At 39.0% G+C, this 27,921-nt stretch overlaps 1 protein-coding gene across 1 annotated transcript in view; it reads left to right on the top strand.

The window, feature by feature from the left end:
• Window positions 1-270: 270 nt before the first annotated feature.
• Window positions 271-27,921, top strand: part of LAMA1 (laminin subunit alpha 1) — a 101,569-nt gene continuing 73,918 nt past the window's right edge. The window contains exons 1-4 of the mRNA XM_065752656.1: window positions 271-352; window positions 19,368-19,538; window positions 19,861-19,973; window positions 26,533-26,775. Coding sequence (XP_065608728.1) covers window positions 271-352; window positions 19,368-19,538; window positions 19,861-19,973; window positions 26,533-26,775 — 609 coding nt within the window. The remainder of the gene's footprint in view (window positions 353-19,367; window positions 19,539-19,860; window positions 19,974-26,532; window positions 26,776-27,921) is intronic.

Raw genomic sequence — 27,921 nt, 5'->3', positions numbered from 1 at the left:
ACGCCGCGCAGCGTCCTGACTTAGCAATGCCTCTCGCGCGCCTTTCCCCTCGTTACTTCGCACCGGCTCAGCTCACTTATCGAGAATCTCCCGAACTTTTCGGGCGCTCAGCTGGAAGAGCCGCAGGGAGGGGGCACCTCGGTGGGGCTCCGTGGGTGTGCGTGGGTGCGGGCTCGGGGCGGGGCGGGGCGGCCGGGGGGAACCTATAAGACGGACGCGCTCGGCGGGGCGGGCAGCGGCGCGCTTCTCCCGGCGGCGGCAGCGATGGTGATGGGCAGCGGCGGACGGCGGCTGCTGGCTCTGCTGGCGGCGGTTACGCTGCTCGGGGAGCCGGGACGCGGCCAGCCCCGAGGTGAGGGCGAGGGCGAGGACGTGAGGGGCGGGGGGGTGCGGAGGAGTTTGTTCGCGTCTCGGCTCCGGGAGAGCTTCTGGGGTGCCCGCGACGTGCTCTTGTCCTTGCTCTTAGCCGTCTCTTCGTCCGCTCTTCTTTTTCTCTTTCCCGGTGCCCTTTCTTCTCCAGAGGAGGCGGTGGGGCCGCCTTCACCCTTTGTGGGCGCCGTGAAGCGCTGAGTGCCCCTCTCCCGGGGAAAGGCAGAGCCGCGGGATGCCTCGCTCTGCGCTAACGCGAACCAGATCGAGCTCTTGCTACGAGGGATGAGAAAGGATCCAAACCGCGGGAGGGAAAGCGTGTGGATGTAATGGAGACGAGTTGAAAAAAAAGTTTTCTTTCTTCGCACGTGTTCTGCCCGGTGCGCTGCCCTCGGAGTGCTCCGTGTGGGCAGCTCGGCTGCACGCATCCTCTTTGTTCGGAGAGCGGCGAGCGGAGTCTATGCTGCGGGACTGAGGCTGGGCGGCAGCCCCGGGTGCGGGCTGCGAGGTGCGGGACTGACCCGCACCGGGTGCCCTCCTCCGAGTGGGTCCCGGCATTGATCGACCGCGATCGGGTTCGGTATAACAAAAGCCAAGTGTGGAACATAGCTGGGAGGCATGTGCTGTGCAGATGCGTGGCTTGATATTGTTTAAGGTAAAGCGTGGCTTTCAAGATGGATGTAGTGCGGGAGATCAGCATCTGGCTGCTTGAGCGCTGCCGTAAAAGCAAGTGCGGCTGTTAACATGAACATACTAAACGTCATCCTCGAAGTCAGGATGGCAAAATCGAACTCAAGCGAAGTGTAAATCCACAATTTTGGCTTGTAGATGAATGCCTTGGTTGTGAGAAATTGGAAGCAAATGAAAAGACAAAGTGGCACAAAACTTACACTTCACAATTGTTTTTTCACGAAGCACCGTCTTCACTACATCAAATAACCTTAGTTCACGGTTCACACGGTTCATGGTATGCTAGCATACAACTAACATACTTTCCTTTTTTTTTATTTTAAGGATTTTCCCAAAAACAGATTGGCGAGCCCACACCTAATTTTTTTCTTCCCTAACATAAGCTTGCAGTGATCCTACTGCTGTAATCTGCTGTGGCTTTTGTTAAGTGTTTAGTGCTGTTAGTTCAGCTTTTGTGTAGCAGCTCACGTGGTTGATCATCTTGATAAAATGCATATTTTAATATCACTGATTGAAGATAGCAGTATGTTTGGTTGCACCTAAGCCACCCCTCCTGGGACAATTTAAATTAATTACCTGATATATTTTCTAGATGAAAGATCGGGTCAGGGAACCATTCCTTCTATTAGATTAAGTTGATGGATTTTTTTTCTTTTTCTCAGCATGAGAGCACAGATCCACGGAGGAAGCAGAGGGTATCAAACCCCCCGGTGGATAACTGCCTTCCCAAAACCAGAATTCCTGATAACTGAACCTAAAACAATGCAAGGAATGCAATGCAGATTAGAATAACCATGTCGCTTGTGCAGAAAGTAAACAACTAGGGCTCAAACTTGCAAGCATTACAGTGATGTGAAAATCCCTGCTGTGGGAATTGAAAGATTTCTTAGACATCAGAACAACGTAGAATTTTTGGGGGAAATGCACCTTAGAATGTTTGTGGAGAGCACCTTTGCAGAGCTCTTTCAGCATTTCCTGTTTTTGTCGGTGCTTTTGTCCTGTCAGCAGATGAGGAAACTGGAGCATACAATAGTTGTGGGATCTGTCAAGAGAGTGCTGAAGTCCAAGCTAAGGACGAACAACACAGAATAGTAAAGTTACTGTAGCACACAGCTTTAAAGGTTAATGATTGGTTCTTTCAGCATAAAGATTAATATCTACATACCTATAAAATTTAGTTGGTATTTTAATTGCAGGCATGTTGTTGAGGTATCCCTATCTTGCTGAAAACTTGGGTCTGATTTTCAACTGTGTTTTTGTATCCAGTGATGGGTGTTGTTTTTGGTGAAGCACATATCACTGGTGTCCCAATCCCGATGAGAGCTGGTTTGCTGCCTCAGAAGCAAACAACTGTTGCAGAGGCTTATGTAGCAGCTTAGCTCCGCTGGAATGTGTTCTTCATTATACCGACGGTAACAGAGCTGCATGTCTGTGTAGCAGAAGCAGAATCCAGTTAATGACTGCACAGTATTGCTTGTATCTCATAACTTTAGTTCTACCACTGTCAGGTGATTTTCTAGTAATTAAAAAGATAATAATAAATCATGGTTATCACTGAGTTTCAAGCCTACCCTTCTTCAAGAATCTGGCTCAATAAGTATGCTTTTAGGCTTTGACTAATGTGCAAAGAACAACTTTATGTTCAGCAAGCACTTTTCTTTTTTCTGAAAGATGAATGATAAAGTTTACTTATAAATCATATTGTTAGAGCAGTTGCACAGGAAGTGGGAGATTTGGGTTAATCTCCTTAGCTTGAGATGGTCTGAACCCACATCTCCTGTTTCTGAATAAGAGTGCCTTATTGCCAGATTTCTGTGACAGGTAAAGAGGGGAGAGGCATGTTTGAAATAGCCCTAAACCTCTGAGATCCAACTACTTTGTAGTCAAGAAAGCAAATTTAAAGGGTGGTGAAGGAGCATCGGTAAGAGAAAAAGCCGAAGCTGGAGTTGGATAGCTATAACTTTGTTTTCATGCCTGAGTAGGTAAATGGTATGATCTTAGTTGCCTCACTACATCCTTACATGTTTTATAGATTGATATAATTTCCTCAGACACTTTTGAAAAAGAGCTGAACTTCCAGAATGTATTTGGTTGGCAGTAAATCACTGAAGAAATTTGTCTTAAAGATGAGCAGGTTTTTTTCATTACTAAGCACTTCCTATATGAAGTAAAAAATATCATAGGGACTGGACTGCCTTGCTGTCCCTGTAGCTTACTATCTCTCAATGGCTCGAGGAAAGCTTGTTTCAACTAGTCTCAAATACTAGATGCTTCAAGGGAAATAAACCTGGGGCAAAGAGTGAGGTGAAACTCTGTGCCTAGAATCAGTTTCTGCCTGACTCCTGACTGTCAGTGGTTGATGCATCTTCTGAAAAGGGAAAGCTTCTATACCTTAAAGATTTTATTTTCTTAAATATTTTCCTTTAGCATCTCTGCTTTGCTTCTACTGGTATTAATATTCTTTACTGTGAGATCACCGAAAGAAACCTGAAGTCCCTAGCAACTTGTGGAGAGCCTGAGGCCAGAGCTGTTTGCAGGTTAAGTAGCAAGGCCACAAGATACTTATTAACTGTCCACGCTCAACTTGTTAGGCTACGTGATACCCTTCCTTTTCACAAGCACAATGGAACAAGGTGGGGCAACCTCAGTAGAAAATGAGTCCCTCCAAGGGATGTCTCATGATAGCGATTGCCATCTGCCCACAGGAGGGGAATAACACCCATCACTGAGAGCTTTGGGAGAAGCTCTCCAGTATGGCTGGCTGCAAGGGTTATGGGACCTTGTATGGGATACAGGAGAAGAACAGTTTGGGACTGGACAAGACGTTATGGGGAAGGACTCCAGAGCTGAAGGGCCAAATACAAGGAAATCGGGCCTGCTACTGGCTAGGCTGGAAGTCTAGGCCAGTTACTGAACGGTTCCATATTGTGTGTGTGCAAGTGGAGCTGTGGACCTGAGAGACTCATATGTTCAAGTGCCAGCAAAGTGGGAGATCTGAGATCCAGGGGCCAGTTACTGGACAGACTGAGTGTCTAGCTACTGGAGAAATCCACATTGCATTTATTTATGCATATGAATTTTTATTTTCCACTTACCTGTTTCATTCTGATCAGCTGGAGCAATTAACGGGGTGAACCTTTTAGTGCATTTGTTTGTCTTCATTGATCTGAGCGATTTGGTGATTTTTGTATGCATGTGTTGTGTTTGCATCTGTGACTATGTGTGTGTATGCTAGTTGGGAATATGCACTCAGCTTTACTACTGACTAAACTTGGGAGAGTAGAACTCAACCACCTCCTTTCTACTGCTTGAAAGGATTCAGCACACTCCAGTATAACTGTATAGTAGGAGCTATAGGTCTGGAACTTCTGCATTCTCTCTGATGGATGCAAGCTGTTGAGGCCTTAGTGTAATGGGCTTAGTTCTGTATGGTGTTCTACTGAAAATTAGATGTTAGATTACCCATTTACCAAGTCACTTTAAAGCAGGAGCCACATTGCACGTGTCCAGGTATGCTGCCTTTATAGGTACCATTGCACTAAAATAATACAGTTCACTAATTTAACTGAGAGAGAATACAAATATATTTTGAAAACCATCAAAAAGAGATGGGCCTTGATAATATTCAAAGAATTTGTGATGAAGATGAATGCAAAAGATAACAAATCTCAACTAGCTGCAAATTTTGTTGATTGAAATCTACCTTTGGGATGGGAAAGCAAAGGAATGAAGCAGGAGAAATTTTTTCTGGTGATCTGCAAATGACATCTCAGACATTTTGTGGAGAAAATATTGAGCTCTGTGTAACTGGGGGTGGGGGCATGGTGGAGGGATCCCAGATCTCAATTTTTTTTCCCCTCACTTGTTTTGATAGAAAGCACTAAAAAGCTACAGTGTTGCTTCTTTCCTCAGAATGCAAAGGTATGTGACAGAAAAATCCCATGAAAGCATGCTAAATAGACTGAAGATTAAGATAAAAACAGTTGTCTGTCATAAATATTTCTCCTTGCTCCCTGAGGGCTTAGAAAATGCATCTCTGGAAGTTCAGAATTATCAGTGTGTTGATCGGTTGTTGGTATTTACAGCACTCTCACATAAGGCTCTTCTGATGGAGTTTGCCTTCTATGCCTTTAATTTTTTTCTAAAGGGGCTAGACACCTGCTGTCCCTGAGGCATCCCTGTCTGACCATACAGCAAAATTATGTGTTGAAGTTTTACAAGATGAGATCGGTTAGGTCATCTTGCAGGAATCATAATTTCTTAGTTGGCATAAATCTCAGATGTGCATCAATCAAATCTCTCATTAAATATGATTTTTTTTTTTTTTGTATTGAGTGATATGTCAGAGGCTGATCCTAGCACCCAGAGGCACTTCATGATGGGTATAGTACTCAGGCTTTGAGCTGTAACGTGAGTGTAATGTGGAGCTCTTAAGTCAGAGCAAAAAAAGATTGGGTTTATTTGTGCTCTTTTTTTTTTTTTAGTAGCTGGAGTACCTCTGTGAAAATTAGGGCTGCTTTAACATGAGTTCATAGGGCACCTGGAGAGCTGGTGCATGGCAATGAGTCTTATCCACTGCTGGGCCAGATCTTAGCTTTCTGTGAGCAGCTCAGACTTGCATGCTGTGGAAAGCTCTGGCTACTGTGAAGTAATGGCCTCAGCTGGTTTATACTGTCTTTTCTGTGCTTTTCCTACCACTTGTGTGGGTAAAGTAGATTTGAGCTTCCAGCAAAGCTGATGAAAACTTGTTAGCTTTGATTTTGTTTAAACTATCAGTTAGTACAATAATGAATCCATCAGAGTTATTCCCTGATCAGTTCCTTTTCTAAAATCTCAGGTGTGACAGTTGTTTTGCAAGCATAAGGTAATTCCTTTCCCTGAGCTCATTCATTGTGCTGTAAGATCCAATCCCTCTCTGGATTCCTGCATGAGAAAAAAGGTTGAAAAGTGTTTAAGAACTGATCTTCCTGAAGTGAAAACTTTTTTCCCCCTTGGCTCTTCTTGCATTTCTACTTTTCTGCTTTTCTCCAAGTTGATCCTGAAGACAGGCCTATGTCCAGTACCACCTTTATTGTATTTGTTTGTATATACTTTTATTTGCTGAATGGCTGCAAGGCTATAGAATTTTTCTGCATCACCTCTGATTTAATTGTTAGATCTTATTTGTAGATCTAGTTAAGTACCACTAAAGCATGCCGCTCCTGTTCTGCTCCTCCACTGCCTTCTCCCCAGGCAGTCGTTGCCCAGGGTGCAGTCAGTCCTTGCTGACCTCTCGTTATTCTGGATCCAACCAGGAGTATCTAGACAAGAAGCACTTCAGTGAATTGATGAACGTCCAGCTCCAGCATAATGCTTATGCCTGGAAAGCCAGTCAATCAAATTACACCTTCCCTTTTTGAGAGTTGCTTTACTGAAGAAAAAATCTGTTCCTGAAGTCACTTGGCTACTAACAAGATGCCTAAAAAGCCCAATAGTGGGTTTTTTTTTTTTTTTTTTGGTCTAATGTTCCCTTACAAGCTTTTCTCATTCAAAAGCCTGAATGGCTAATGCCTGCTTTGTTATTCTCTGTGCCACACCATTTATATATCTTGGCTTTCTAGTGCTCCCCTTTGTTCATATCTTGCATTTTGTAAGAGGGGAGGCAAGAAAGCGTTGTAACTGTCTGCTAATGCCTCTGATGATTGGGTTGTTTCTTCTTTATTGGCTGATAGTGGCTAGATAGCAGAAGTTTGCAGTGAAGGCTCTTTGATTTGTCAGGGTCTGTGGAAACCCTGGTTTAAATTGGGGTTGTGAAATACATGTTGTTGAAATTTCTAGGATTCCATCCATCTGCTTCAGCCTGTTGAGTTGCTAAGTGACTTCTACCAGAAAATACTCTTTAAAATATGCCAGAGTTCAACTTTTTGATGGGAATGGGAGGGATCAATTTAACTCCACTGACTTCGGGAGAATTTAGCTGTGAATTTGCATTTATCTACAGACAATCGTTTGACAATTGTTCATTTATTCCTTCAGTAGTTGCTAATTAATGTAATCATTCGGTAAGACACTGAAATATGCTCTTTTAAATTGCACAAGTTGCTCAATTTGCAGTTATGGGATAATCTCATTTACAGTATAAAAAGGATCTTGACAAGTGGAAAGCAAATCTACCATGCATCTAGAACTCTGTCACTTGTGAATAAACCTGGGCATATTTTAAGTTTTATTTCTGGATATTAATAACTAATCTTGCTAAAAGTTGATAAAATTTCAGAAAGTATATGTTTTTTTTGTTCATGCAGAACTGAGCTGTTACTGAAATAAGCATATAAAAGGAAAAATGAATTTTAAGCTAGGCTGACAAGTATCAAGTCCTATGACAATTTATCTTCCTTTAAGTAGATTTACAGAGTGATAGCCACCAAAAGTTTATCACTGCTAAAGTCACACAGAAAATATAAATACCACTCTTTACTTAAAAGTGATTGCATAAGGAACAGCTTAATTTCTCTTCTACTTCACAATAATGATGTGTACACATCTAATGGAAGAAATGACTACTTCTTCAAGCAGAGTTGCATGATGACTATCTTTCCAGGGTGTATCAATGGAGTTACAGAATCATTAAGTGGGAAAGACCACAACGTTTATCCATCAGCCTGCCACTATGCCCATTAACCATGTTCCTCAGTGCCACACCTCCGTGTTTCTTGAACACCTCCAGGGATAGTGACTCTAGCACCTCTAGGCAGCCTGTTCAAATGCCTTGCCACTTTTTCTGACATTTCCTATTATCTAACCTCAACCTTTCCTTGTGCATCTTAAGGCTGTTACCACTCATCCTATTGCTATTACCTGGGCAAGGAAGCCCATCCACACTGCAACACAACCTCCTTTCAGGTAGTTGTAGACAGTAGTTGAAAGACCTTATTAGGTCTCAAATTTCCAGACTGAACACTCCCAGTTTCCTCAGCTGTTCTCCTTAAGACTTGTGCACTGAACCCCTCACCAGTTTTGCTGCCATTCTCTGGACATGCTCCAGGGCCTCAGTATCTTTCTTACAGTGAGGGGCCAAAATTGAACACAGAACTCAAGATGCAGCCTCACCAGTTCCAAATAGAGTGGGATGATGCCTTCTCTGGTTCTTCTGACAGCAGTATTTCTGAGGCAAGTCTCTGGTCAATTGCCCCTGGCCTTCTTAGCCACCTGGGCACGCTGCTGGTTCCTGGTCAGCTGGATGTCAGCTAACACTCTCCCAGATCCTTTTTCCTCTGTTCAGCTTTCCAGCCGTTCTGCCCCAAGCAATAGGTGCAGACAATGACTGCTGGTGGATAACTGAATTCAGCATGTCTTGGCATAGATCACAGGTTGCCACAGTGATGCTCCAGTGATATGCGTATTCTGACTTAGAAACTTTTTATTGCAGCTTCTTGTTGACGGGATCTGCTATTGCTCCCACAGTTTATAGTGGACACTGAGAAATTCAGGTTTTGTGCAGTCTGGCAGGCTGAAACTCTTGGTGTGGTAATAGGGAAAGGGGATAAGAAGGGGCTGCTCAGTGGTGTGGTGGCATGGAAAAGGTTGAGATATTTGCTCCAGTGTAGAAATATCCTTCTATTTATGATGTAGTACCAACTGATGCTACTTACCGTCTTTTCTAATTTCCTCTGTTCTTGAGAACAGTGAGAAACAAGTACTTCATACTCTGCATCTCTGCCTAAATAATTGCTTCTTTTCCCATAGTAAATCAATAAAAATATTTGGGGTGTTTCAGGATAGAATACAAAATGTGCAGGAGTCTCACAGTAGCATTGGTGAATTATAAATTAAAAGATTCAGTTCTCAATACTGGTCTTCAGGCTGTTGGAATTTCCTTTAAAAAAAGTGTATATATGGTTTCAGCCCAAACAGTATTGATAGTGCGCTGTGCACTAATGTTTTGTTGCTGCTGCTGAAGGATAGGAGCACAACTGGGGCCAGGCTGCTGGCTGGGAAGAGCCACCACCATGTTGGTATGAAGCAGAGCTAGGACAGGTGCCTGAATTAGGCTGGGGAGGGAGTTTACTGCAATGCCATGTGACAGCCCATGGAAAGATATAAAGCTGTGGGCAGTTGGATGGGTGCTGGTTGCTGCTCAGAGGCTGCTGTGCATCAGTTGGTGAGTGATGAATAATGCTATTTCAGCAATTTTTATCGGTGTCTTTTTGTTTCCATTTTCCTCTGGTGTCTTAGGAAATAGCTTTTATCTCAACCCATGAGTTCTATTTTGTGTCCAGTTCTCTCTCTCATCCCATCTGGGGGCAGTGAGTGAAGGGTTGTGTGGTGCTGAGCTGCTGTTGGGTTATATCAGAGCAGCCCTTTGGGCTGAAGTGCATCCATCATTTTTGTTTTCAAGCCAAAGGCAAAATACTTCTAGGACACTTGATTAAAATTCCATGTGGATGGCTGGCTTACTGAGCATTAATAGTAATATGGAAAGGAACTTCTTGTAGCTACGTTTTTTTTTTGTGATTTTGTGTCCTTGAAATTATTCTTTCAAGAATTTATCATGTGACACAGATATCTTTGATTTTCATGAATATATTTACTTTAAAATAAAGAGGGTTTGAAAGTGTAAGGGTTTAAAGCATTGAAAATGTGCCATAGGTGACTTTTTAGTTTTCAAAGTACAGAGATGCAAGAGGTGTCCCATGCATTTGTTAACCTCTGTGTTGAGACTAGCAACTTAAAGTAAGCAAAGGAAGGTAATTTACAGTTTTACTTTATTTTCTGGAATAAAATGCCTAGACAAAAATATAGTAGGGTACATTTTTCTTTTTTTTCAAAAAGTAGAACACCTCCTCTATAGTACATTAAGCAGTTATGACTGGAAAAAAAAAAAACAACACCCTAAAACCTATAGAGGATATTTCCCAATTAATCATTTAAATATGGGAGGACCATTCTATTGTCTCTGCTGACAAAATTTTCAAATTTTGCATGTTTTATGTGCTGCACTAGTTGCAAATCATCCACATTCCAGCAAGCTGGGGAGAAGGCCTCCCTTCCACCCAGGAAGACTTGGCAGTAATACAGGGCTGTATGTGCTTCTGTAATGGTTTTGTGCTTGTTTGAAAGAAAATATTTTACTCCCGTGTCTGAGAAAAGCACATGGATTTGTAAAACAGGGAAGCTGGTAGTGCTGAGGTGCCAAAAACTCTTTAACTTGAAATAGCTTTTCAATTAATGGAAAATGTCCACTTTAAATAAATGTTTAACTTCATCTAATACAGTTGTACACTGTGATATTAAGGGTTTGCATATATCTTAGGAAAGGAAAAAAAGCATCATTTAATTTTTACATATGATGGGTGCTGACATGCTTCAATCAACTAAGTGAAAAATATGTTTCACACTCACCCTCTAGTGCTACTGCTTTCTGGTAAGGCTTGGTTTGTGGTCACATGGAGATGCCATCAGCCTTGAGGGATCTTCCTTTATGTTCATATGGGAAAAATCATAGAGTGGCTTAGGTTGGAGGGGACCTTAAAGATTATCTAGTTCCACCCCTCTGCCATGAGCAGCAGGGGTTGCCAACCACTAGATCAGGCTGTTCGGGGCACTGTCCAATCTGGCCTTTTTACTCTGAGTAAAAAATAGTTCCTAATATTTAACCTTTATCTCCCCTCTTCTAGTTCAAAGCCATTCCCCCTTTTCCTATCACTATCAGACCCTGTAAAATGTTGGTCCCTTTCCTGCTTGTAAGCTCCTTTCAACTACTGGAAGGCCTCAGTAGGGTCTCCCCAGAGCCTTCTCTTCTCCAAGCTAAACAAGTCCCAAACCTTCAACTTTGCTTCATGGGAGAGGTGCTTCAACTGATTGATCATCTTTGTTGCCCTTCTCTGGACTGGTTCCAGCAGCTCCACATCCTTTCTGTACTGTGGGCCCCAGGCTTGGATGCAGCACTCCAGATGGGGCCTCACAAGAGCAAAGTACAGAGGAACAATCCCTTTCCTCTCTGCTGGCTACCTCTCTTTTGATGCAGAATACTGGCAGCCTTCTGAACTGCTCTCAGTGAGTTCTTCTCCCAGTCTGTACTGTTATCTGGGACTGCTTTGATCCAAGTGCAATGCTTTGCATTTGGTCTTGATAAACCTCATTAGATTCCTGAGTGCCTACTGTTCAAGCATGTCCGGGTCTCTCTAGATGGTGTTCTTCCCTTCTACTGTGTCAGCTGCATCACTCAGCTTAGTTTTGTTAGAGCATACCAGCAGACGAAGGTATGCTTAATCCCAGTGAGTGTAATAGAAAATAATGATGCAGTGACACTTTAAGTTGTGATACTGGGTCACCATACAGAAATGACTAGGTCTACTACATTTTTCAATTTATTTTTCAGTCTCAGACCCTTTAGAATTTACAAGTAATAACTATAAATTTAAAATCACAGGAGAGCTTGGGTCATAACTTCCATTTTATTTTACTGAGTGTGAAACTTAACACTGCAGATTTATGCATGCAAGTTTAATTAGGGTCAAACCCAGACATGATTTTCACTTACAAGGAAGACTTGCTTCAGGTTGAAAATGAGTTATGGGAAAGAAGCACTGGATGAGCTGTTATCTATTAAGATAGTTGTTGTAAAAGCTGGAAAAAAGGTTAGCAGTGAGGTTTTGGTGAGCAAGAACTAACTAATTTTATGGTCTAGCAAGTCTGTTCCTTGTCAGCCTGCTTTTTCACTTTGGTGTGAATACTGGGACAACTTCTGGGCAGATTCTTGATAAGTTAACATGATGCAAAAAATTCTATACTTAAAAGACACAGATGGACAGAAGAAATATTCTGTGTTTTACTTTTTTCCAATACTGGATTCCATCACTGATTGATAATTAGCTCATCATGTAGCCCAGGGCAGGCCACAGGAGTTAAATTCCTTTGCTTATAGTGAAATAAGGCTCTTGTTTATAATGCTGGATGCACATGAGCCACAGCAGAAAATGTTTGGCAGAGAAGCTCTTGCCTATCTGGACTCAGGAATGGACACAATCTGGTCTTCAGTTCTCTGAAAATCTGTGGGATTCAAATAAAATGTTTCTGGTTATATTAACCTCTTCTAGTGTCTGTTTAGTTGAATTGTGATTTGCAAAAGGCTTATAGAATGAGAGGTACAAAATGATTAGCAGGTTTTTCTTAAATCAAAGGTTTATGAGCATTCAGCAAAAAGCTGTGAAAGTGAGCTGTTTTACAGATAATCTGATATCAAGTCTCTGTGGAGTATACTTCTCTTTCATGACTGGGTAGGCAGAAGTAGAACAGAAAAGGATCTTTATTTACTTTAGCAATGCAAACTCATCTGTAGTGCTTCGCGAAGAAAACAAACCTTATTCTGGGATACGTTAACAAAACTGTCCAGAATTTAAGAAATTTTTCTGCGCTAGTTGGTGCTGATGTAGTTTGAGGAGTAAGTATTGGAGAAATGCAAACTGACAAGAATTCAGAAGGATGAGAGGTTTAGAAAATTGGCTGTGGAAAGACTAAAGAATTGTTTCTTTAGTTTGGAAAAAAAGTGGGTGTGATAACAGCCTCTCAGGTAATCAAAAGCTGTAATCAAGATCATGACAGATCATGAATGGAACAATGATGACTAAAAATTGGTAACGTTTCAAGTGATGAAGCACTCATATTGAGCAATATCCCCAGCTGGGAGTTCTTGAGAACAGACCAGGCAAATCTACTATGCTGTTCCATTCAAAATTGAATGGATTATACAAAAAAAAATTGCCTAGATATCATAAAAAGTCTTATTCTCAGAAAGAATGGTGAGGCATTGGAACAGGCTGTCCAAAGAGGTGGTGGAGTCACCATTCCAGGAGGTATTCAAGAATCATGGAGGTGTGGCACTGTGGGAAATGGGTTAGTGGGCATGGTGGGGATGGGCTGACAGCTGGAGCAGATGATCTTGGAGGTCTTTTCCAACCTTGATGATGCTGTGATTTTTACAGAACTTAGTCTCTCTGAGTAGTTTTTCTGTAATTGACTCATTCGTCAGCTTTACTCGACAACATGAGGAAACAAAGAACAAGTTCTATGAGACAGTAGTCTGTCATGGTAGTGAGGATTTATGCTTAATCTGAAAGAGTCTAATAATCAGACTCATATCTGTAGATGTGCTATTAATAAAACTGTACACATTAGTTGCCACACGTAGATTTTGTGTTGTGCTTGCAGAAATTCTGCTCTTGGTATAACTACAGAAAAACAAGTTGTAATTTTTCAAATGATTTCTAAGCTGTTAGCCCTGTGAAGTCTGTTGTGTAAGTTCATATGGATTGTTGCTGCAGCTAACACAGTTTTAACACAGCAACTCCACAATAGGGATTATAAAGAAAGTTGAGTATTGCACCACAGATTTCTATAGGAATGAATTCTATGCCTTAATTCTAGCAGATAATTTAAGCCCATTTATTTTAGGGAAATCAGCCCACATTCTCATTGTGATTACAGAATAGGATTCGGATATAGATACATAGAAAAAGTTAAGCTAGGGACATTTGCTAGTGAAGTAAAATGAGGGTAAATCTATTAAGCACAAGAATAATCTGAAACTAAGCGTGGTAGTTCAAGGGTGTTTATTTAGTAAACTTACCTAGTCCAGAGTTTGAATAAAATAGAACAACTAAAACAAAACTACTACTGAAAAGTGGCAGAGAATGTTATAAAACATGTGAGCTCAATTTCTGTAGCCTAATACGATTGTATACTTTATACACTAATATTTGGTGACATTTTACTGCATTTTGTCTCTTTTGCAATTTCCTGGAGTGCACCATACTATTCTGAACAACTGTTACTGTGTCCTCTGCAAATGTTTTCAGTAAATGATGAATCTATTGCTAGTGAACAAACTTAAACATTGTTTGCTTGTCATGAACAAAGGATTGCCTTACATTTTTTAAAATATTAATTTGCAAATGAGATTAGCCTCCTTTCTGCTTCCAAGATGTGATACAATAAAAAGCCTACTGTTACTACACACATCAGCTCTTTATGTTTTTTGGATCACGTTTACTTTATTCACAAATTACTGCTTTATTACCCTCAGCTCACATGCACGAAAAAAGAGTAAAAATCAAACTGTTGCTTTACTGAATGTTTTAGCAAAGCTACTCACTGAAGTCTAGTTGGTATTCTTTGCATTGTTCAGCAGTGTATGCAACAGAAAATATTATCACCTTTTGGATTCTGTTCTTGACTTCAGATAATCTTTACATTTATTTCCTATCAGTTTGGTATTCTGATTTCTTAAAAAAAAAAAAACAAAACAACAACAACCAAATAATCACCTCCCTTAGTTATTCAGTTTTCTGGGGTTATCAGACAAGTTAATCTGATATCATATTAGGTATTCTGAATTCAATAGGAAACTGTTTTATATGTGGCCTTCCTATGAGATAATTCATCATCATTGCTATGTTCATCAAGATATGAAAAGTAATATTATCTCTATCATGCTCCTTGAACATATTTGCTGGCATAGTGAAGCCTTTGTAAAGCAGAACTCCCATCTGTATCCTTCTGTTTGTACAACTGTGTTAAAGAAATGGATTTAATGAAATCAGCTATGGCTCTGCTAGGAAGCTTGTTATTCTATGAATCTCTCAGTTTCTCCACATGCCATCTGTAAAAATGGAAGAGGTACAGTTTCACCCTTCCTATCAATCACACTGTGAGAATCTACAAAGGGCAAATGTATTCAAAAACAGACAACCTATGGATTCTGGCAAAATGCACAAAACTACTCCCTCTACTCCTGTAACAGAACAGCGATGAAGGACTAATCTCCTGAGTGACAAAGTCATCAGTCAGGGCTGGAGTTGAGGTTTCATTCATATCTAGATGTACAGCAGACAGACAGTGGCTGTAAACTCCGCTGGGATTTGCTGGAAACTCTGAACTCTGGAAACATGCCCCAAATCCTTGAAATTCTTTGTACAGAAAAAATTAGGGCTGCTCAGTAGCCTAAATCTGAAAGAAAATCAATGTGGTGAAGAAAACTTAAAACCACACAGAATTAAGAGTGCAGGAAAGGTGGATGATGGCACTCATCACTGCAGCAGAGAACTTCTGTAGACCCAGGTTTCAGGTAGAATATTTCCCAAAGAAATGCAGAAATACAAAGAAATGCAAACCAGCCATAACCTTTGCAATGGAGAGATGGATAGATGCCCTGCTTGCGTGTCCCTTTTCCATAGGCAATGGTGTATCTCAGTCCACAATGACTGAGTACAAACTATCAGTGCTTTGGATCCACCCCAACAAGCTGCATGCTCCAAGTGTTGTATTCATTCTGAAGGATTAGAGTTGACAGGCACGTAGAAGCACATAAATACATATTGAATATCTCACCTACCTAAAAGGTAGGTCCTTCTTTTCCCTGGTATACTGTGTGCTGATGACCTACTTATTCAACCATCATTCAAATGCGTTGCAACTGACTTTATTATGAACAAGCTTTTTACCTGAATTTCAGGGGATATCCATAATAGCATTATGTCCTTCACCACAAGGTCTGTCTGCTGAGCTATACCAACATCCAATCCATCTAACTTTTAGATTCTTCCTTGACACTTCTCTAAGAAGCAGACATTTTATAGTGCTAATTTGACGAATGCTACCATATCCAAATTGCATACCACCTTGTTAAGGGATTAGTTTCTCTCCATTTTCTCTGAGCTTGGGCTTTTACCCCTCCCCCTGTAGGATAGCTCTGAGTGATATGTTGAGAATATGCACTGAGACTCTTAGATTTTGAGTTTTATTGTTGTTTTAGCCAAATATGTCTTTAAGCCCAAGTCCTTACAAGTAAGAGCAACTTGCTTGAATAAAGTCATCCTTCATGTCTGTGCTGAGTTGATGAATCAATTGTTATTCTGTATCAAGGTTAAACTAGCATCTATACAGCATTCATCCTCTGGCATTGGATAGTGTGCGAATCTCTGGATTGGGACAGCTGAGTAGCTGGGAAAAATTTAGAGTTTACTTCATCATATGTAGTGTTGGCCAGCACTCAGAAGTAAATGAGTTTCTTCAAAAATTCTATCTTGGGACTGACAGCTTCTTGCAAGATGGTGGATGGTAATTCCCAAAACAGAGAAGAGTTCACTGTTAAAAAGCTGACATAACAAGTGCCTTTTTGCAAAATGTGATACAAAGTATTTTAGCAGTTGAAATATATTCAATCAGAATAGATTAGTGACCTGAGAAGCTGCACCTGAATGCTACAGATTGTTGCCATCCAGACTGATGTCTCTCAAAGCTCTTTCAAAACCTCTTAAGCTATGATTGCTTAATGTGATAATGGAATTTGATAGCTCAGTAGTGAAGCAGTGATGATTTTGTACATAGCACTTCCCATTCTTTCTAGTGGGAATAAGTATAATAAATCCAATTCAATCAATCATTTGTGCCAAACTTCATATTGCAAACTGTAGAAGTTATATCAATGTCTTCAGGAATGCAAGTAGAATTTGCCAAAAGTTTAGTTTAATGATACTTGGTATCTTCTGTCAGAGTTATATGTGGGTTATGGCTATTTGGATTTTAAAGCAGGGTATGACAGTCACTTATTTATCTGTAAGTGGCTTATCTAAGTGACTGCTTATGTGGTGATTTGTCTTTATCATACCTACTTCTCCCTAAGAGAGGTAAAGATGTATTTTAAAAAAAATATATATATTATTTATTTATTTATTTATTTTTGTGGCAGAGTTGCATGTAAGAGTCTTGATGTCATTGTTGTCAGTAGTCAGTAATTTTCTTAAAACTTTTCTTAAGAGAATTCTGGATACCTAAAGAGGAACAATGTACTTTAAAGATGCAAATAATTTCTTCCAAATTTGCCTCTTTTTTTTCCCATTTAGTTTATTGCAGATACTTGCCCTTTATAAATCAGCTTGTGGGCTACTCAGTTTCTACTGAGATAAGTGGACACACTGCTGCAAATTGCTGTTAAATTTGATTGCATTAAAGAGAGTCAGAGGATAATGTAATCAGCTAACATCTGAAGAGATGTAGCTTATTCCAGTATGAAGCTAATAACCTCATTTTTTGTTTCAATCCAGGGACAAAACCTCAGTGCAGTTCAATTGGATTGGAATGCCCTTTCTTCTTATCTCTGTGAGACTCAGAACTCACCATGAGATCTTAATGGCATCATACCAGTATTCATTTTATTATCAATCAGTAAATTTGATAAATGTCAGTGAGATGCTTGATGACAAGCAGACAAAAGGGCTCAGTCCGGTGTGAATGCTACGGTGTGTGAACCTGATCCGAGTTTGGGATTATGGAATGGAATTTACCCAGGACAGTGCTTGCTATCAGCACTTTTTCTTCAGAGCTTTGCTATTTCTTTGATAGAAATCTGTTGACTAAAGGTTATTGTAGGCAAATTATGTCACCGTAACAAATAACCCTGGAAACAAATGGTAGTGCTACTGTATAATGCGAGTGAAGGTAATGAATGACCTGGAAAGTTAATTGGTAGTTCTTGAAGGCTGGCTGATAGATGCCTATGTGAACAGTAATGAATACTGAGTGCAAAAGATTTTAGATAGTTTGGGATTAACATAAAAGAAGATACCTTCTTCCAAATGTGAGCTTTCTTATCTAGTAAGAAAATGAAGGGCTGCTTTTCTGTTTACCGACAGCTGTTAAATCTGGAACAATACTGCACCAACACTGTGGTTAACAGAAGGTGAGTGTGCAGAATGCATGGTAATGGAAGAAGAGCCTCACCAGCAGTATATCCTCCATGACTTCATCTGCATTAGATTTAGGTATAATGAGAACAAGGTGTATGCCCCAGTCTGGATTTAACTTAAATGAAGTAAGGATTAAAAATAAATAAATATAATCTCTATCTCCCTCCTGCTAAGTTTTGAACACTGCACAATTGAAAACACACTCTTTATTACTCATACTTGTAGTAAAGTAGTTTAGAGTTTAACCACGTTTTCTGAGGCTGAGGTCAGCATCTTAATAGCACTAAAACTTTTCTTCAGCTCTTTCCAGGGTAATGCAATTACTGTACAGATCAAGACACATTAAATCAAAGGAATATAAATTTCTGCCTTGTTGACATCAATGGCTTAGAAAAAGATAAAAATATAAATATTGCAATTTTGCAATATATGTTGAAGGTTAATGAAGAAAAAGAATTAGTGTACACACTCAAAAAAAATTTTTCATAAATGTGCCTTAATGTGCCTGACTCTTTTTACTCCTTATAACAGAAGAAAGATATCAAAAATCTTTTGGAAATGCGCTTTTGATCCATCCGTATTGCAACTGTAGCAATTCTTGCAGCACTCTTAATACCCTGTACCAAGACTCTAGCTTTGATTTCAACACAAGGGTCTATTTTCTCCAAAACTTTTTCTTCTTTTCTGAATTATTTCTCAGCAGAAATGGAATATCTGCGTTGTCCTTATGGAAGCAAACCTAACCATGCAGAAATAACAGCTTTTTAGCTCAAAGAGAGAAGGCTGAAAAATGATTACAAAGTTGCTGAGAAACTGTGTTTACTTAACTTCTTTCTGCCACCTGATGTATCCCTTTAATTTTATGCATGGCCTTCAAGTTCAAGTAAATGTTCATTCCTTTTAGAAGGTATGAAGAGCTCCTAAGCCAGTAACAGCAAACTGTAATTACTCCTGCTCACAAGAACAGCACGTTTTGAAAGTATAGCAAAGTGTATAATAAGCAGCAAGTCAGATCTTTCTTATAATTTACACAGGTTTCAGAAAAGCCCAGAGCAAAGGTCTAAAACACAACCCTTGAAATGCAGGAGAGGGGGAGCATGTCGCTGAGGGTGGTGATGTTTTTGCCCTGAGAAGCTCAGGTTAAATGCCATTTTCCACACAGGGAGAAGGCCAGTTTACTGCTTGGTTTTACTCATTTCATAATGTGGTAAGAAGATTTAGTATCTGGAAGATGCTTCAGAGTATCTCTGTAAGTCAGATACTTCTTCTCAGGAGGGCTACTGGGCTCCCTGGGTCCGTCGGGGCCTGACACCCAGCACCTATTCCACTCCCTCTGCCAGGAGCAGAGCAGCCATGGGGAACCTCCCTGGCAGTGCCTCAGGACCGTGATGATTGATGTGCTGGTATCAGATTGCTATGATAATCTTTTCACAAAAGAATCTGTTTCCATTGTATTTTTCTGCATCTGTGTCTCTAGGCTAGAAGCTAATTATGATGCCCTGCATATTCAGAGGTCTGTCTCGTAACTGTTTCTGTATTTTGTTTGCCTTAACACTGCAACTGATAATTGTCATTTGTTTCAAGGTCTGTTCCCTGCCATTTTGAACCTGGCCAGCAATGCTCACATCTCCACCAATGCCACCTGTGGGGAGAAGGGACCAGAGATGTTCTGCAAACTGGTCGAGCATGTCCCAGGGCGGCCACTGCGCAACGCCCAGTGCCGAGTTTGTGACCGCCACAGTGCCAATCCCAAAGGCAAGTTTCATGGTTTATTATTTATTTTTTTTTCATTGAAAGTTCACTTGACTCCTCCTCATGAGTACAAAGCACATTGTGGTCCAATACTTTTTGGTCTTAGTCTCTCCACTACATGAATGAAGCTGCCTTTAGGCAGTGGACTTACAGAAAGCACAAATGTTGAGTCTATCCCTGTTGAGCACTGTACAGTGCTTTATAGCAGAAAAACATTATACTCTGCATGAAATTAATGTGCTGGGTCAGAGAAAGTAGTTTCAGGTGTATGTTTACTTTTTTTTTTTTCTTTTTTTTTCTTTTTTTCCTTTTTACTTTAAAACAGAGCAGCACCCAATTTCCAGTGCAATCGATGGTACCAATAATTGGTGGCAAAGTCCCAGCATTCAGAATGGGAGGCAATACCACTGGGTCACCATCACCTTGGATCTAAGGCAGGTGAGTAGCATTCACCTAAGGGTCACTTATTGAATATGGGATATAAATCTCTGCAATTTATTTTACCTTTCCAGTATTTAGGTAATAGGATATTTAGTAGTTAGCCATTTAATAGCACATAGCTAAAGCTGGATAGTTAAAACATAAACAAACTGATTAAAATCAGATGTGTTTTTCTGTTGTTTTCAATTGCTTTCAAAGAGCAAATCTTAGAGATTTTATTCCCATCAGCCTGTAGTGGAAATGGCTGTGTTTTCAAGTGTATGAGTCACAGATTATTGTAATTCATGGTAGAGCAATGGTTGTACATGTGTGGATGAGAATTGATACTAGTGTTCCCTTTGTCTCGATGACCTTCCTCTGTTTATCCTTGCTATCTTTCAACCAGTAGTCCTCTGATACTCTTTTTCCCTGCTTTTGATATCATACAAGTTGCTTGAGGTCCAGATTATCAAAGATTTTTCAAGAAGCAAACAGCATTTGGCAGTTAATGGCAAAACTGGAAGCATTTGTCTTTCTAGCTGGTAAATTTAATCAGGTGTCTAGTTTCCTCATTAATAAGAAAGCAGAACTATTAGGAAAATAGTCACAGGATCTTTTATCAGTGACAGAAGGTTTGGATAGGGCTTCTTCCCTTGAATAGCTGATTTTGTTTTTAGTTTCTAAACGGACAAACAGGAAGGGAGAATGAAGGAGGGGGGTGATAAATTTTTCCTCCTAGAACATTTTTGCTTTGGATACAGACCAGCTGAGCTGCTCTCTAAATCTTAGCCCTGTTGATGTTTCTCCAAAAACATATCTTTCCTCTCCTGACCCACACTCAATTTCACTAATTTGATTTGAAATGTTTCCCCCTAGGGGCCTTTCTTCTGTGTTTTCCTCAGGGAGCCTGAGAGAGAGAAGGCATGTAGGGCTATGCAACTTGAATGTAAATTGCTGCTCTTCAAGAAAGGATTTGGTTAATAAAGACTGCTTGAAGTCAATAAGTTATTGGAGCTGACTTGGTGTGCTTACATTAAACAAGTCAGCACTAGTGAAATGTCATGAAAAAAAGTATATGAAAGGCCTTAGTGATTTTAGTAACTGTTTACTTAACTCATTCACAAGAAAATTTGTAAAAATACTCTTCTAGAACCCTCAAAGATATTCTTCAACATTGGTATTTTTTTACATTTCAAACTTTGTGCATTAAATCTGTCAAGTAGTGTATGAAAGTAAATATGGTATTTAATGTTCATTTGACAGAATATGTAATATGTGAACATCCTTTTTAAGTGTCAGGAATGACAATCTGGTTATTATTTATGATTTCTGAATAATTAGTAGATGTCGCAGCAATCAGAGGAATTGATTGTTTATTGATTGCATAGATATACAACGCAGTGATCAGGCTGGTGAGGGCTGCAGTAAAGCCTCAGCTAGTGAATAAAAGGGATTCTCTTACCTGGTGAAAAATACTCCATTTTATTCCAGGTATATATATTCTGACCACAGCCTGTCTCTATTGTATGTCTTTTCACTCAAAGTTGAAGGGAACAGAGAATACTCCTTCAACCTTACATTTAGTATATTTTCTATAAAACATCTGAACTGAAGAGCAGATTGATGAAATCTCATTAAGAAAAGAGGTTGGCTAATAAAATAGAGATCAAAATTGCTGTTTTGATCTTTCTCCATAAGCATTTCTGTGTTATAACTAATACTAATCATTTTAAAAGGGTAACCAGTGGCTCCGTCACATTTCTGTAGCTCACATGGATCATAAAATCGAGGCATGCCTTTCACTCTTTCTGAAACCAGATGTACGACAGTCTTTCCTTCTTTCTATTTATTTACTTATTATTATTTTTTTCCCTTTCCATTAAATGTATGGCAAAAATCCAGACCTATGGAAAGAGTAGTTTAGGAATGAGGCATAGTATCGATGTACAATATACCAAGATTTCATTTATGATCTCATGCTTTCTGTGCTGGCAATTCTACAGAAACAAAATCCACAGCAGAAATTAAAGACAGAAACAGCATTTTTGCCTGACTTCTCTTCTGGACAGCTCCTTTGCAATATAATGATGAATTAATATAAATGCTGACTACTATAAATTTCAGTAGTGTGCTTGTGCCAATTGTAAAATATTTCTCCATCACAGCATTAAGAACATTTTCCTTCGTATTATTCTATATGAGACTTTCAAAGGTACTTTAGAGTGTTTAGTTCTAGACATATCAGAAAGGCAGAGGTCTGTATACTGCTAAGTTCTTAAATTGTGAAGCAAGACCCCAAATATCATGCTGTGAAAACATCTCCACTTCTGATTAAGTCATAGCTCATGAATATTTTATAAATTACAGGATTACTACTCAGACTGATATAAAAGGAATTTGCACTTTCTGGTATTAAAAAAATACAAAATAAATAATATTATAGTATGATTTCTATAGAGCTTTGATCTTGAGATCACTTGGCAAGAGGTGTAAGGACAAACCCTTTGCAGATATAAAGACATGTATAGTTGACTCTTGTCTTCTGTAGACCAATACTCATTTGTTGTATGGAGCAAGTTTCTTTAAAGCACTTTTCTTGTTGTAAAACTGCTGTTGGAGTATACAGTGTACTCATTTATACTTTCTTATAATAGTCTTGAATAAAATTAACTTATTTTTTATTCAGAAATAATGGTTGCACGTAATGATTCAAAACCAAACAGAAAAGATGTAGGTTAGTTTACACTTCTAGCATTACAAAGTTTTCAGAGCAAAATGTAGCAGACAATTGATAGGCCTCAGAATTTCTTACTGAGGAGATTTTTAAGGGATCTTAATCCCAGGTTGATACTCAATATCCCTGCCTGTAGTCTTTCAGTCTTTTGAGGGTTGGCACAGATTCAATTAAGATATTTTTGATTCAGAAAGTAAAATAAAATCAGAGAAAATGAAGTTTTCCTTTTAACCACCTTTGTATGCAGAAAAGATTTTGTAATTAATGTGCAGAGTAATGTTCTCTGTAATAAGCACTTCTTACCACAGGGCTTGTCATGACATTTCGGAAAACACACTTAGATGTTTTTTAGATTTCCTTGCTGCACTCATCCTGTAGGAAAAATTAAGCTGAATTAATAAGGTTAGGAAGAACCATTCTGCCAGGACCATTGCATTACTTCAGGCTTGTTTATTTGAGATCTATTGTATTATGAGGTTTGCATTACACCAACATGATTTCAGTGAGGTATAAGTAGGTTACTGACAATTACTATTACTCCGGAATTTTGAAATTATGTATTTCAGATATACGATCAGATGTATTTATTGGTTTGGTACTAGTTGATATCCCTGTTCTTAACAAGTTAAAAAAATATCCGAATTTAAATAAAAAAAAAGTCTGGTGGAACTAATCTTTAGCTTGTCACTTTTTCAGATTGGGCCTCAAATACTTAGTTATGAAAAGATAGTATCTTCCCTTACTGCTCTTTCCACTAATGTAAACTGAAAAATATAATTGGGAGTTTTTTTCTGAAATGATTAATGGGAAAATTGTGCTTGTCAGAACCTATGTAGGTTTTAGAGCCCTGAACATATACTTGGAAAAGGGAACATTTGGCTAGCATCTGCTGTGTGGCCACTTCTGGCTGAGTGTTTAGGGAAAGCGAATGCCAAATTGCTTGATGAATGGGGGTAAGATTCATTTAAAAATCTGTTTCAAGATCAAAGTTTTTGATATTGCGGGATGTGAGTTGAAGGAAACAAGGTCATTAGGAAGGCTAAGTAAGGCAGAAGTTATATGGTAAGTTGGTATTGTTGCTATGAAGAAGGGGCTCTTCAAGTACAAGTTTATTTGGCTGATCTTTACAGTCAGGTTTGAAATGTCTGTAAAATAATGCTTCTAATCTATGGCAACTTGGTATCTGCTACCATGCTTTAGCTTGCCCTTTTTACCCTTGTAGCTCAATAAGGAAATGAGTTCTGGGAAAGCTATATTGTTAGATTAATGCATACAAATCATTAGCTCTTGCTGCATGGCTCAAGTTTATCATGTGGCTGGTTGATGGGCAGTGAATGAATGGGCTGAGAGGTAAGAAACTGCCTTTGGTGATGTTCAGATGTGGAGAAGTCATTAAAGTAAAAAATCTTAAAGGAAGTGCACTAAGGGCATTGGAAAGTCAGTTTGCTTTACATGGAGTTCCTGATTCAGATCTGTTTTGGGTCGCAGAGGCTATGGGATGTGATGTCTCAACCCTGAGCTGACCTTCCTTAGAATGTATTAATATGCAAATACTGGAGACACCTGAATCCCTTCTTCCAGCTTCAATTCCTCATTTGGGAACATAATCTCTGAGAATATAACACCTACTTAGAGGTAGCATTCTGACTTCTAGATTACAGGAGCACTCATGCAGTATCTTTTCATTTATGTATGCAATATCCATTGTTCTATGTAATTTCAGAGGCTGACAAATTATTCTGATGCTGTTGATATTCAATATCCTGTAAATTTACTTAGGAAGTACTTTTAGGAATTTGTGGTTTATGTGTGAAAGAAACTTGAGAAAATTCAGACAGAAAACAAGAAAATGTTTTTTACACAGGCTGACTACACATACCTCATTGTTTGCAGAACCATTCCTTGTTTTATGAATGCTTTTTTTGGGGGTTCCTGGTTTCAAATATCTTCATTTCGGCTCTTGGTGAACCACAGGCATGCAGGAAAAATCAGTCTCTGGAAATCCTGAATATCACACATGGCTGCAGGCTTTTTGAAAAAACGAACAAACAAACACACCAAACCATTGACTTTACATGATGCAACATTAAAATGAACAGCCCAAGGAGTTGCTCAAAAATTCTTTTGTCTTTAACTGGCTTTTTCCCTTACCCTCCCTCACCAGGAAATTCAATATTTAAAATAAATGCAACCTACATACTCTTTTGTGAAGGTATTTCTGCAGCAGTGCTTGCAGTTAGTTTGTGATGAAAGATAACTCATTATTACTGGTTGAAACTGGATTTAAAACTAGCTACATCAGCTGCAGAATATAATGGGTCTTGAAAAATCTCCATGTAATCAGAAGTAGAGCATTTGTTGTTCAGCCAACTGTGTAATAAGTAGGGAAGCGGTTTAGTTGATGATAGCAAGCAGAGAGGAAAAATAAATAAATAAAATGAAAATCAGACCAGCTGAACATCAAATTTAAAGTTAGGGCTGATTTCAATCAAATCTGAATTTGATTTTTTTTAAAGAAATATATCTAAAAAATTAGAATTTGAAGATAAGTATCACCATTTTCTTTTCCTTCTGAAGTCTGCAAACCTCCTAAGCAAAGATCTGGTCACTTAAAGAATGCTTTGTTTCAGAAGTAGTCTCCTGAATTGCGCATACAGTGCAGTTAGTACTTATCTCTGAGAGTTTATTTCCTTATTTGACAAAATGAATATAACTCCTATATTTAAAAACACCTGAAATAGATGGTTGTGGCTGAAGTAGAGCTCAACATGGCATTAATACTGCACACACAGATAGGAGTTATTATACCAGCCAACCAGGCAGTCCACTCTAGTGAGAATATGGACCTCTTAGAAGGTTAAGCAATGTGGTATTTTACTTTCTTCTAAATGTGGATTGATAACACAGTGCTCATAAAACATTAATTTATTATGAGGGCTCTTATCAATTTGCAACAACAGTCTTCTGTGAGAGAATGCATTAGGTAAGAAGGAAGATAGACTTGGAGTAAGTGCCCTTCAATGTTTGTGGCTGATTCTGTAGCTAGTCAAGTTAATCAAATGCAGGCTATTTAGCTGCTGTTAATTAGTGATCAAAAAAAAAAAAAAAAAAAAAGAAAAGCTCTCACACATATAGCTGAGAAATTCCATACTTAAGAGCTACTTAAATAACGTTATCATCCTTATATTTGTCACATTTACCTGATTTGTCTGTGCCCTTTATCAGCACTCTTTGTACATAACTTTACAAGTGTTAAATAACACAGAATGAAAGTGGAATGCACAGATTTTTAATATAGGATGTAAAAAGCTTATCAGAAATGCTCTTACTGAGAGGATTAAGCTCCCAGCTAAAATGTGAAACAAAGAGTTGTTTGGTCTGCAGCTGTTTAAAAAAAAGAAAAAAGAAAAAAAAAAAAGAACCTACTTTGAAGTCTTCAGTAGCTCAGAAAAGCTAAATAGAAGGAATGTTATTCCAAAGTAATCCTGAAATCAGTGGTGTATATATATGTATATCTATATATCAGCCTGCACATTAACACAGTACAATTTGAATACACTTGGTACTTTTCTGAGTCACTCAAATGTTACATTGCAAATTACATTACAATGTCATGTTACAAATGTTTTTTTGGTAATGTCAGAGTTTGGATACATATTTCCATTAGTATCATAAAATATTAATCTAGCCTTTGATCAAAATCTAGAGCCAATCTAGCAAATTTTTCCCTGGAAAATTATATACTGCTTTTAAAATTTTAGTTAACTTGAGCATCAAATTGGCCTCTTGTGGTCTTTTAGAGTCGAATGAAGTGTTAACATTTTTCTCTTGCATTTTTTTTAGGTCTTTCAAGTTGCCTATGTCATCATCAAATCTGCTAATGCTCCACGACCTGGAAACTGGATTTTGGAACGCTCCATAGATGGCACAGAGTTCAAACCATGGCAGTACTACGCAATTAGCGACACAGAGTGTTTAACTCGTTATAATATTACACCAAGAGTTGGTCCGCCAACTTACAAGAGAGATGATGAAGTGATCTGCACCTCTTACTATTCCAGGCTAGTTCCTCTGGAACATGGAGAGGTAGTCTTGTTTTTGCACCTCTGGTTTGTCGGTATGAACTCAGTGTGACAGGAAAACAGTTGAATCCCAGTTAAAGAGTTCAACTCCTTCACACTATCAGATGATCTGTTATTCTTCTTTAATAACACTATCTTTACATCATATACCAGTATAGCAAGCTTTTTAAAGTTGGGATAAAGCACGTCGTTCTATCCACATGTTCCTACTATACAATTCTTGATTTTCTCCCTTCATGTAATTTGATGGCGGCTATTATCTGTGTATTAGTAGTTCTTTTATTCTGTAGACAAGTACAACAGAGGTTCTACGTTCTGCCAGGTTTTTCATTTAATAAGGCAAATTTCTGAGTTAGGAACACCTGGTTGTGAGATAAAGCTGTAAAAACTGTTGAAGTGCTTGGCACAGCTGGAACTCCTAAACTAGCCTTGGCATTGTTTCAGGGACTGAGTATAATTAGAAGAATTTTGAGTTGTGCAGCTTCACTGTTGATTGTTCTTTCTTTAGCAAACTCTATTAAAGGTACTTGTGTAATTTATTTCATAGAGGCAGCCACATACTGAAATGATACACTAAAATTGGAGATGTACAGACAATTGGTTGGCATGTGTATAACCAGTGGTACTATCTGGAACATTTCTAAATGCAGTAACATCAAAACATAACAGAAATGTTAAAAAAAAGTCCAAAGTAAATTGCTGTGCACTGCATGAATGTTGTTGTTCACAAAGAACAGACTGCTCCTTTGTAACTGCAACTGCAGACAGACAGGAGTGTTCCCTGCACAGGGAATCTCATAACCTATATTAGTGAATCTTGGCACTCTTTTAAGAATATGTATTATAAGTGCTTTATAATTGGTTCTGGTCAGCATAATGAACTTAAATATAGGGCTCCAGGAAGTCTTGCAAATCAGCTGATCTCTACAAACATCTGCCTTGTATTTAGCACTTGTTAGTAAGCCTCTATTCTGTGTTTTGCTTGTAGTACTCTGGTCTGAAAGAACGAATGGGGTAGAAGGACCACATGTCTAAATGTGTGTGCATGTAACCGAACAACATTTTAGCTAACTCAGACATTTTGCCAGTTTGGCTGTTGGAATTTTTATGAGTTTAAAGAGGTATAATAGCACTATTGTATACTCTGTTA

Source organism: Cyrtonyx montezumae, unplaced genomic scaffold (assembly GCF_038088225.1).
Source record: "Cyrtonyx montezumae isolate F1298 unplaced genomic scaffold, pur_monq_1.0 scaffold_8, whole genome shotgun sequence".
Taxonomy (NCBI): domain Eukaryota; kingdom Metazoa; phylum Chordata; class Aves; order Galliformes; family Odontophoridae; genus Cyrtonyx; species Cyrtonyx montezumae.
This window is presented reverse-complemented; position numbering and strand designations above follow the sequence as displayed.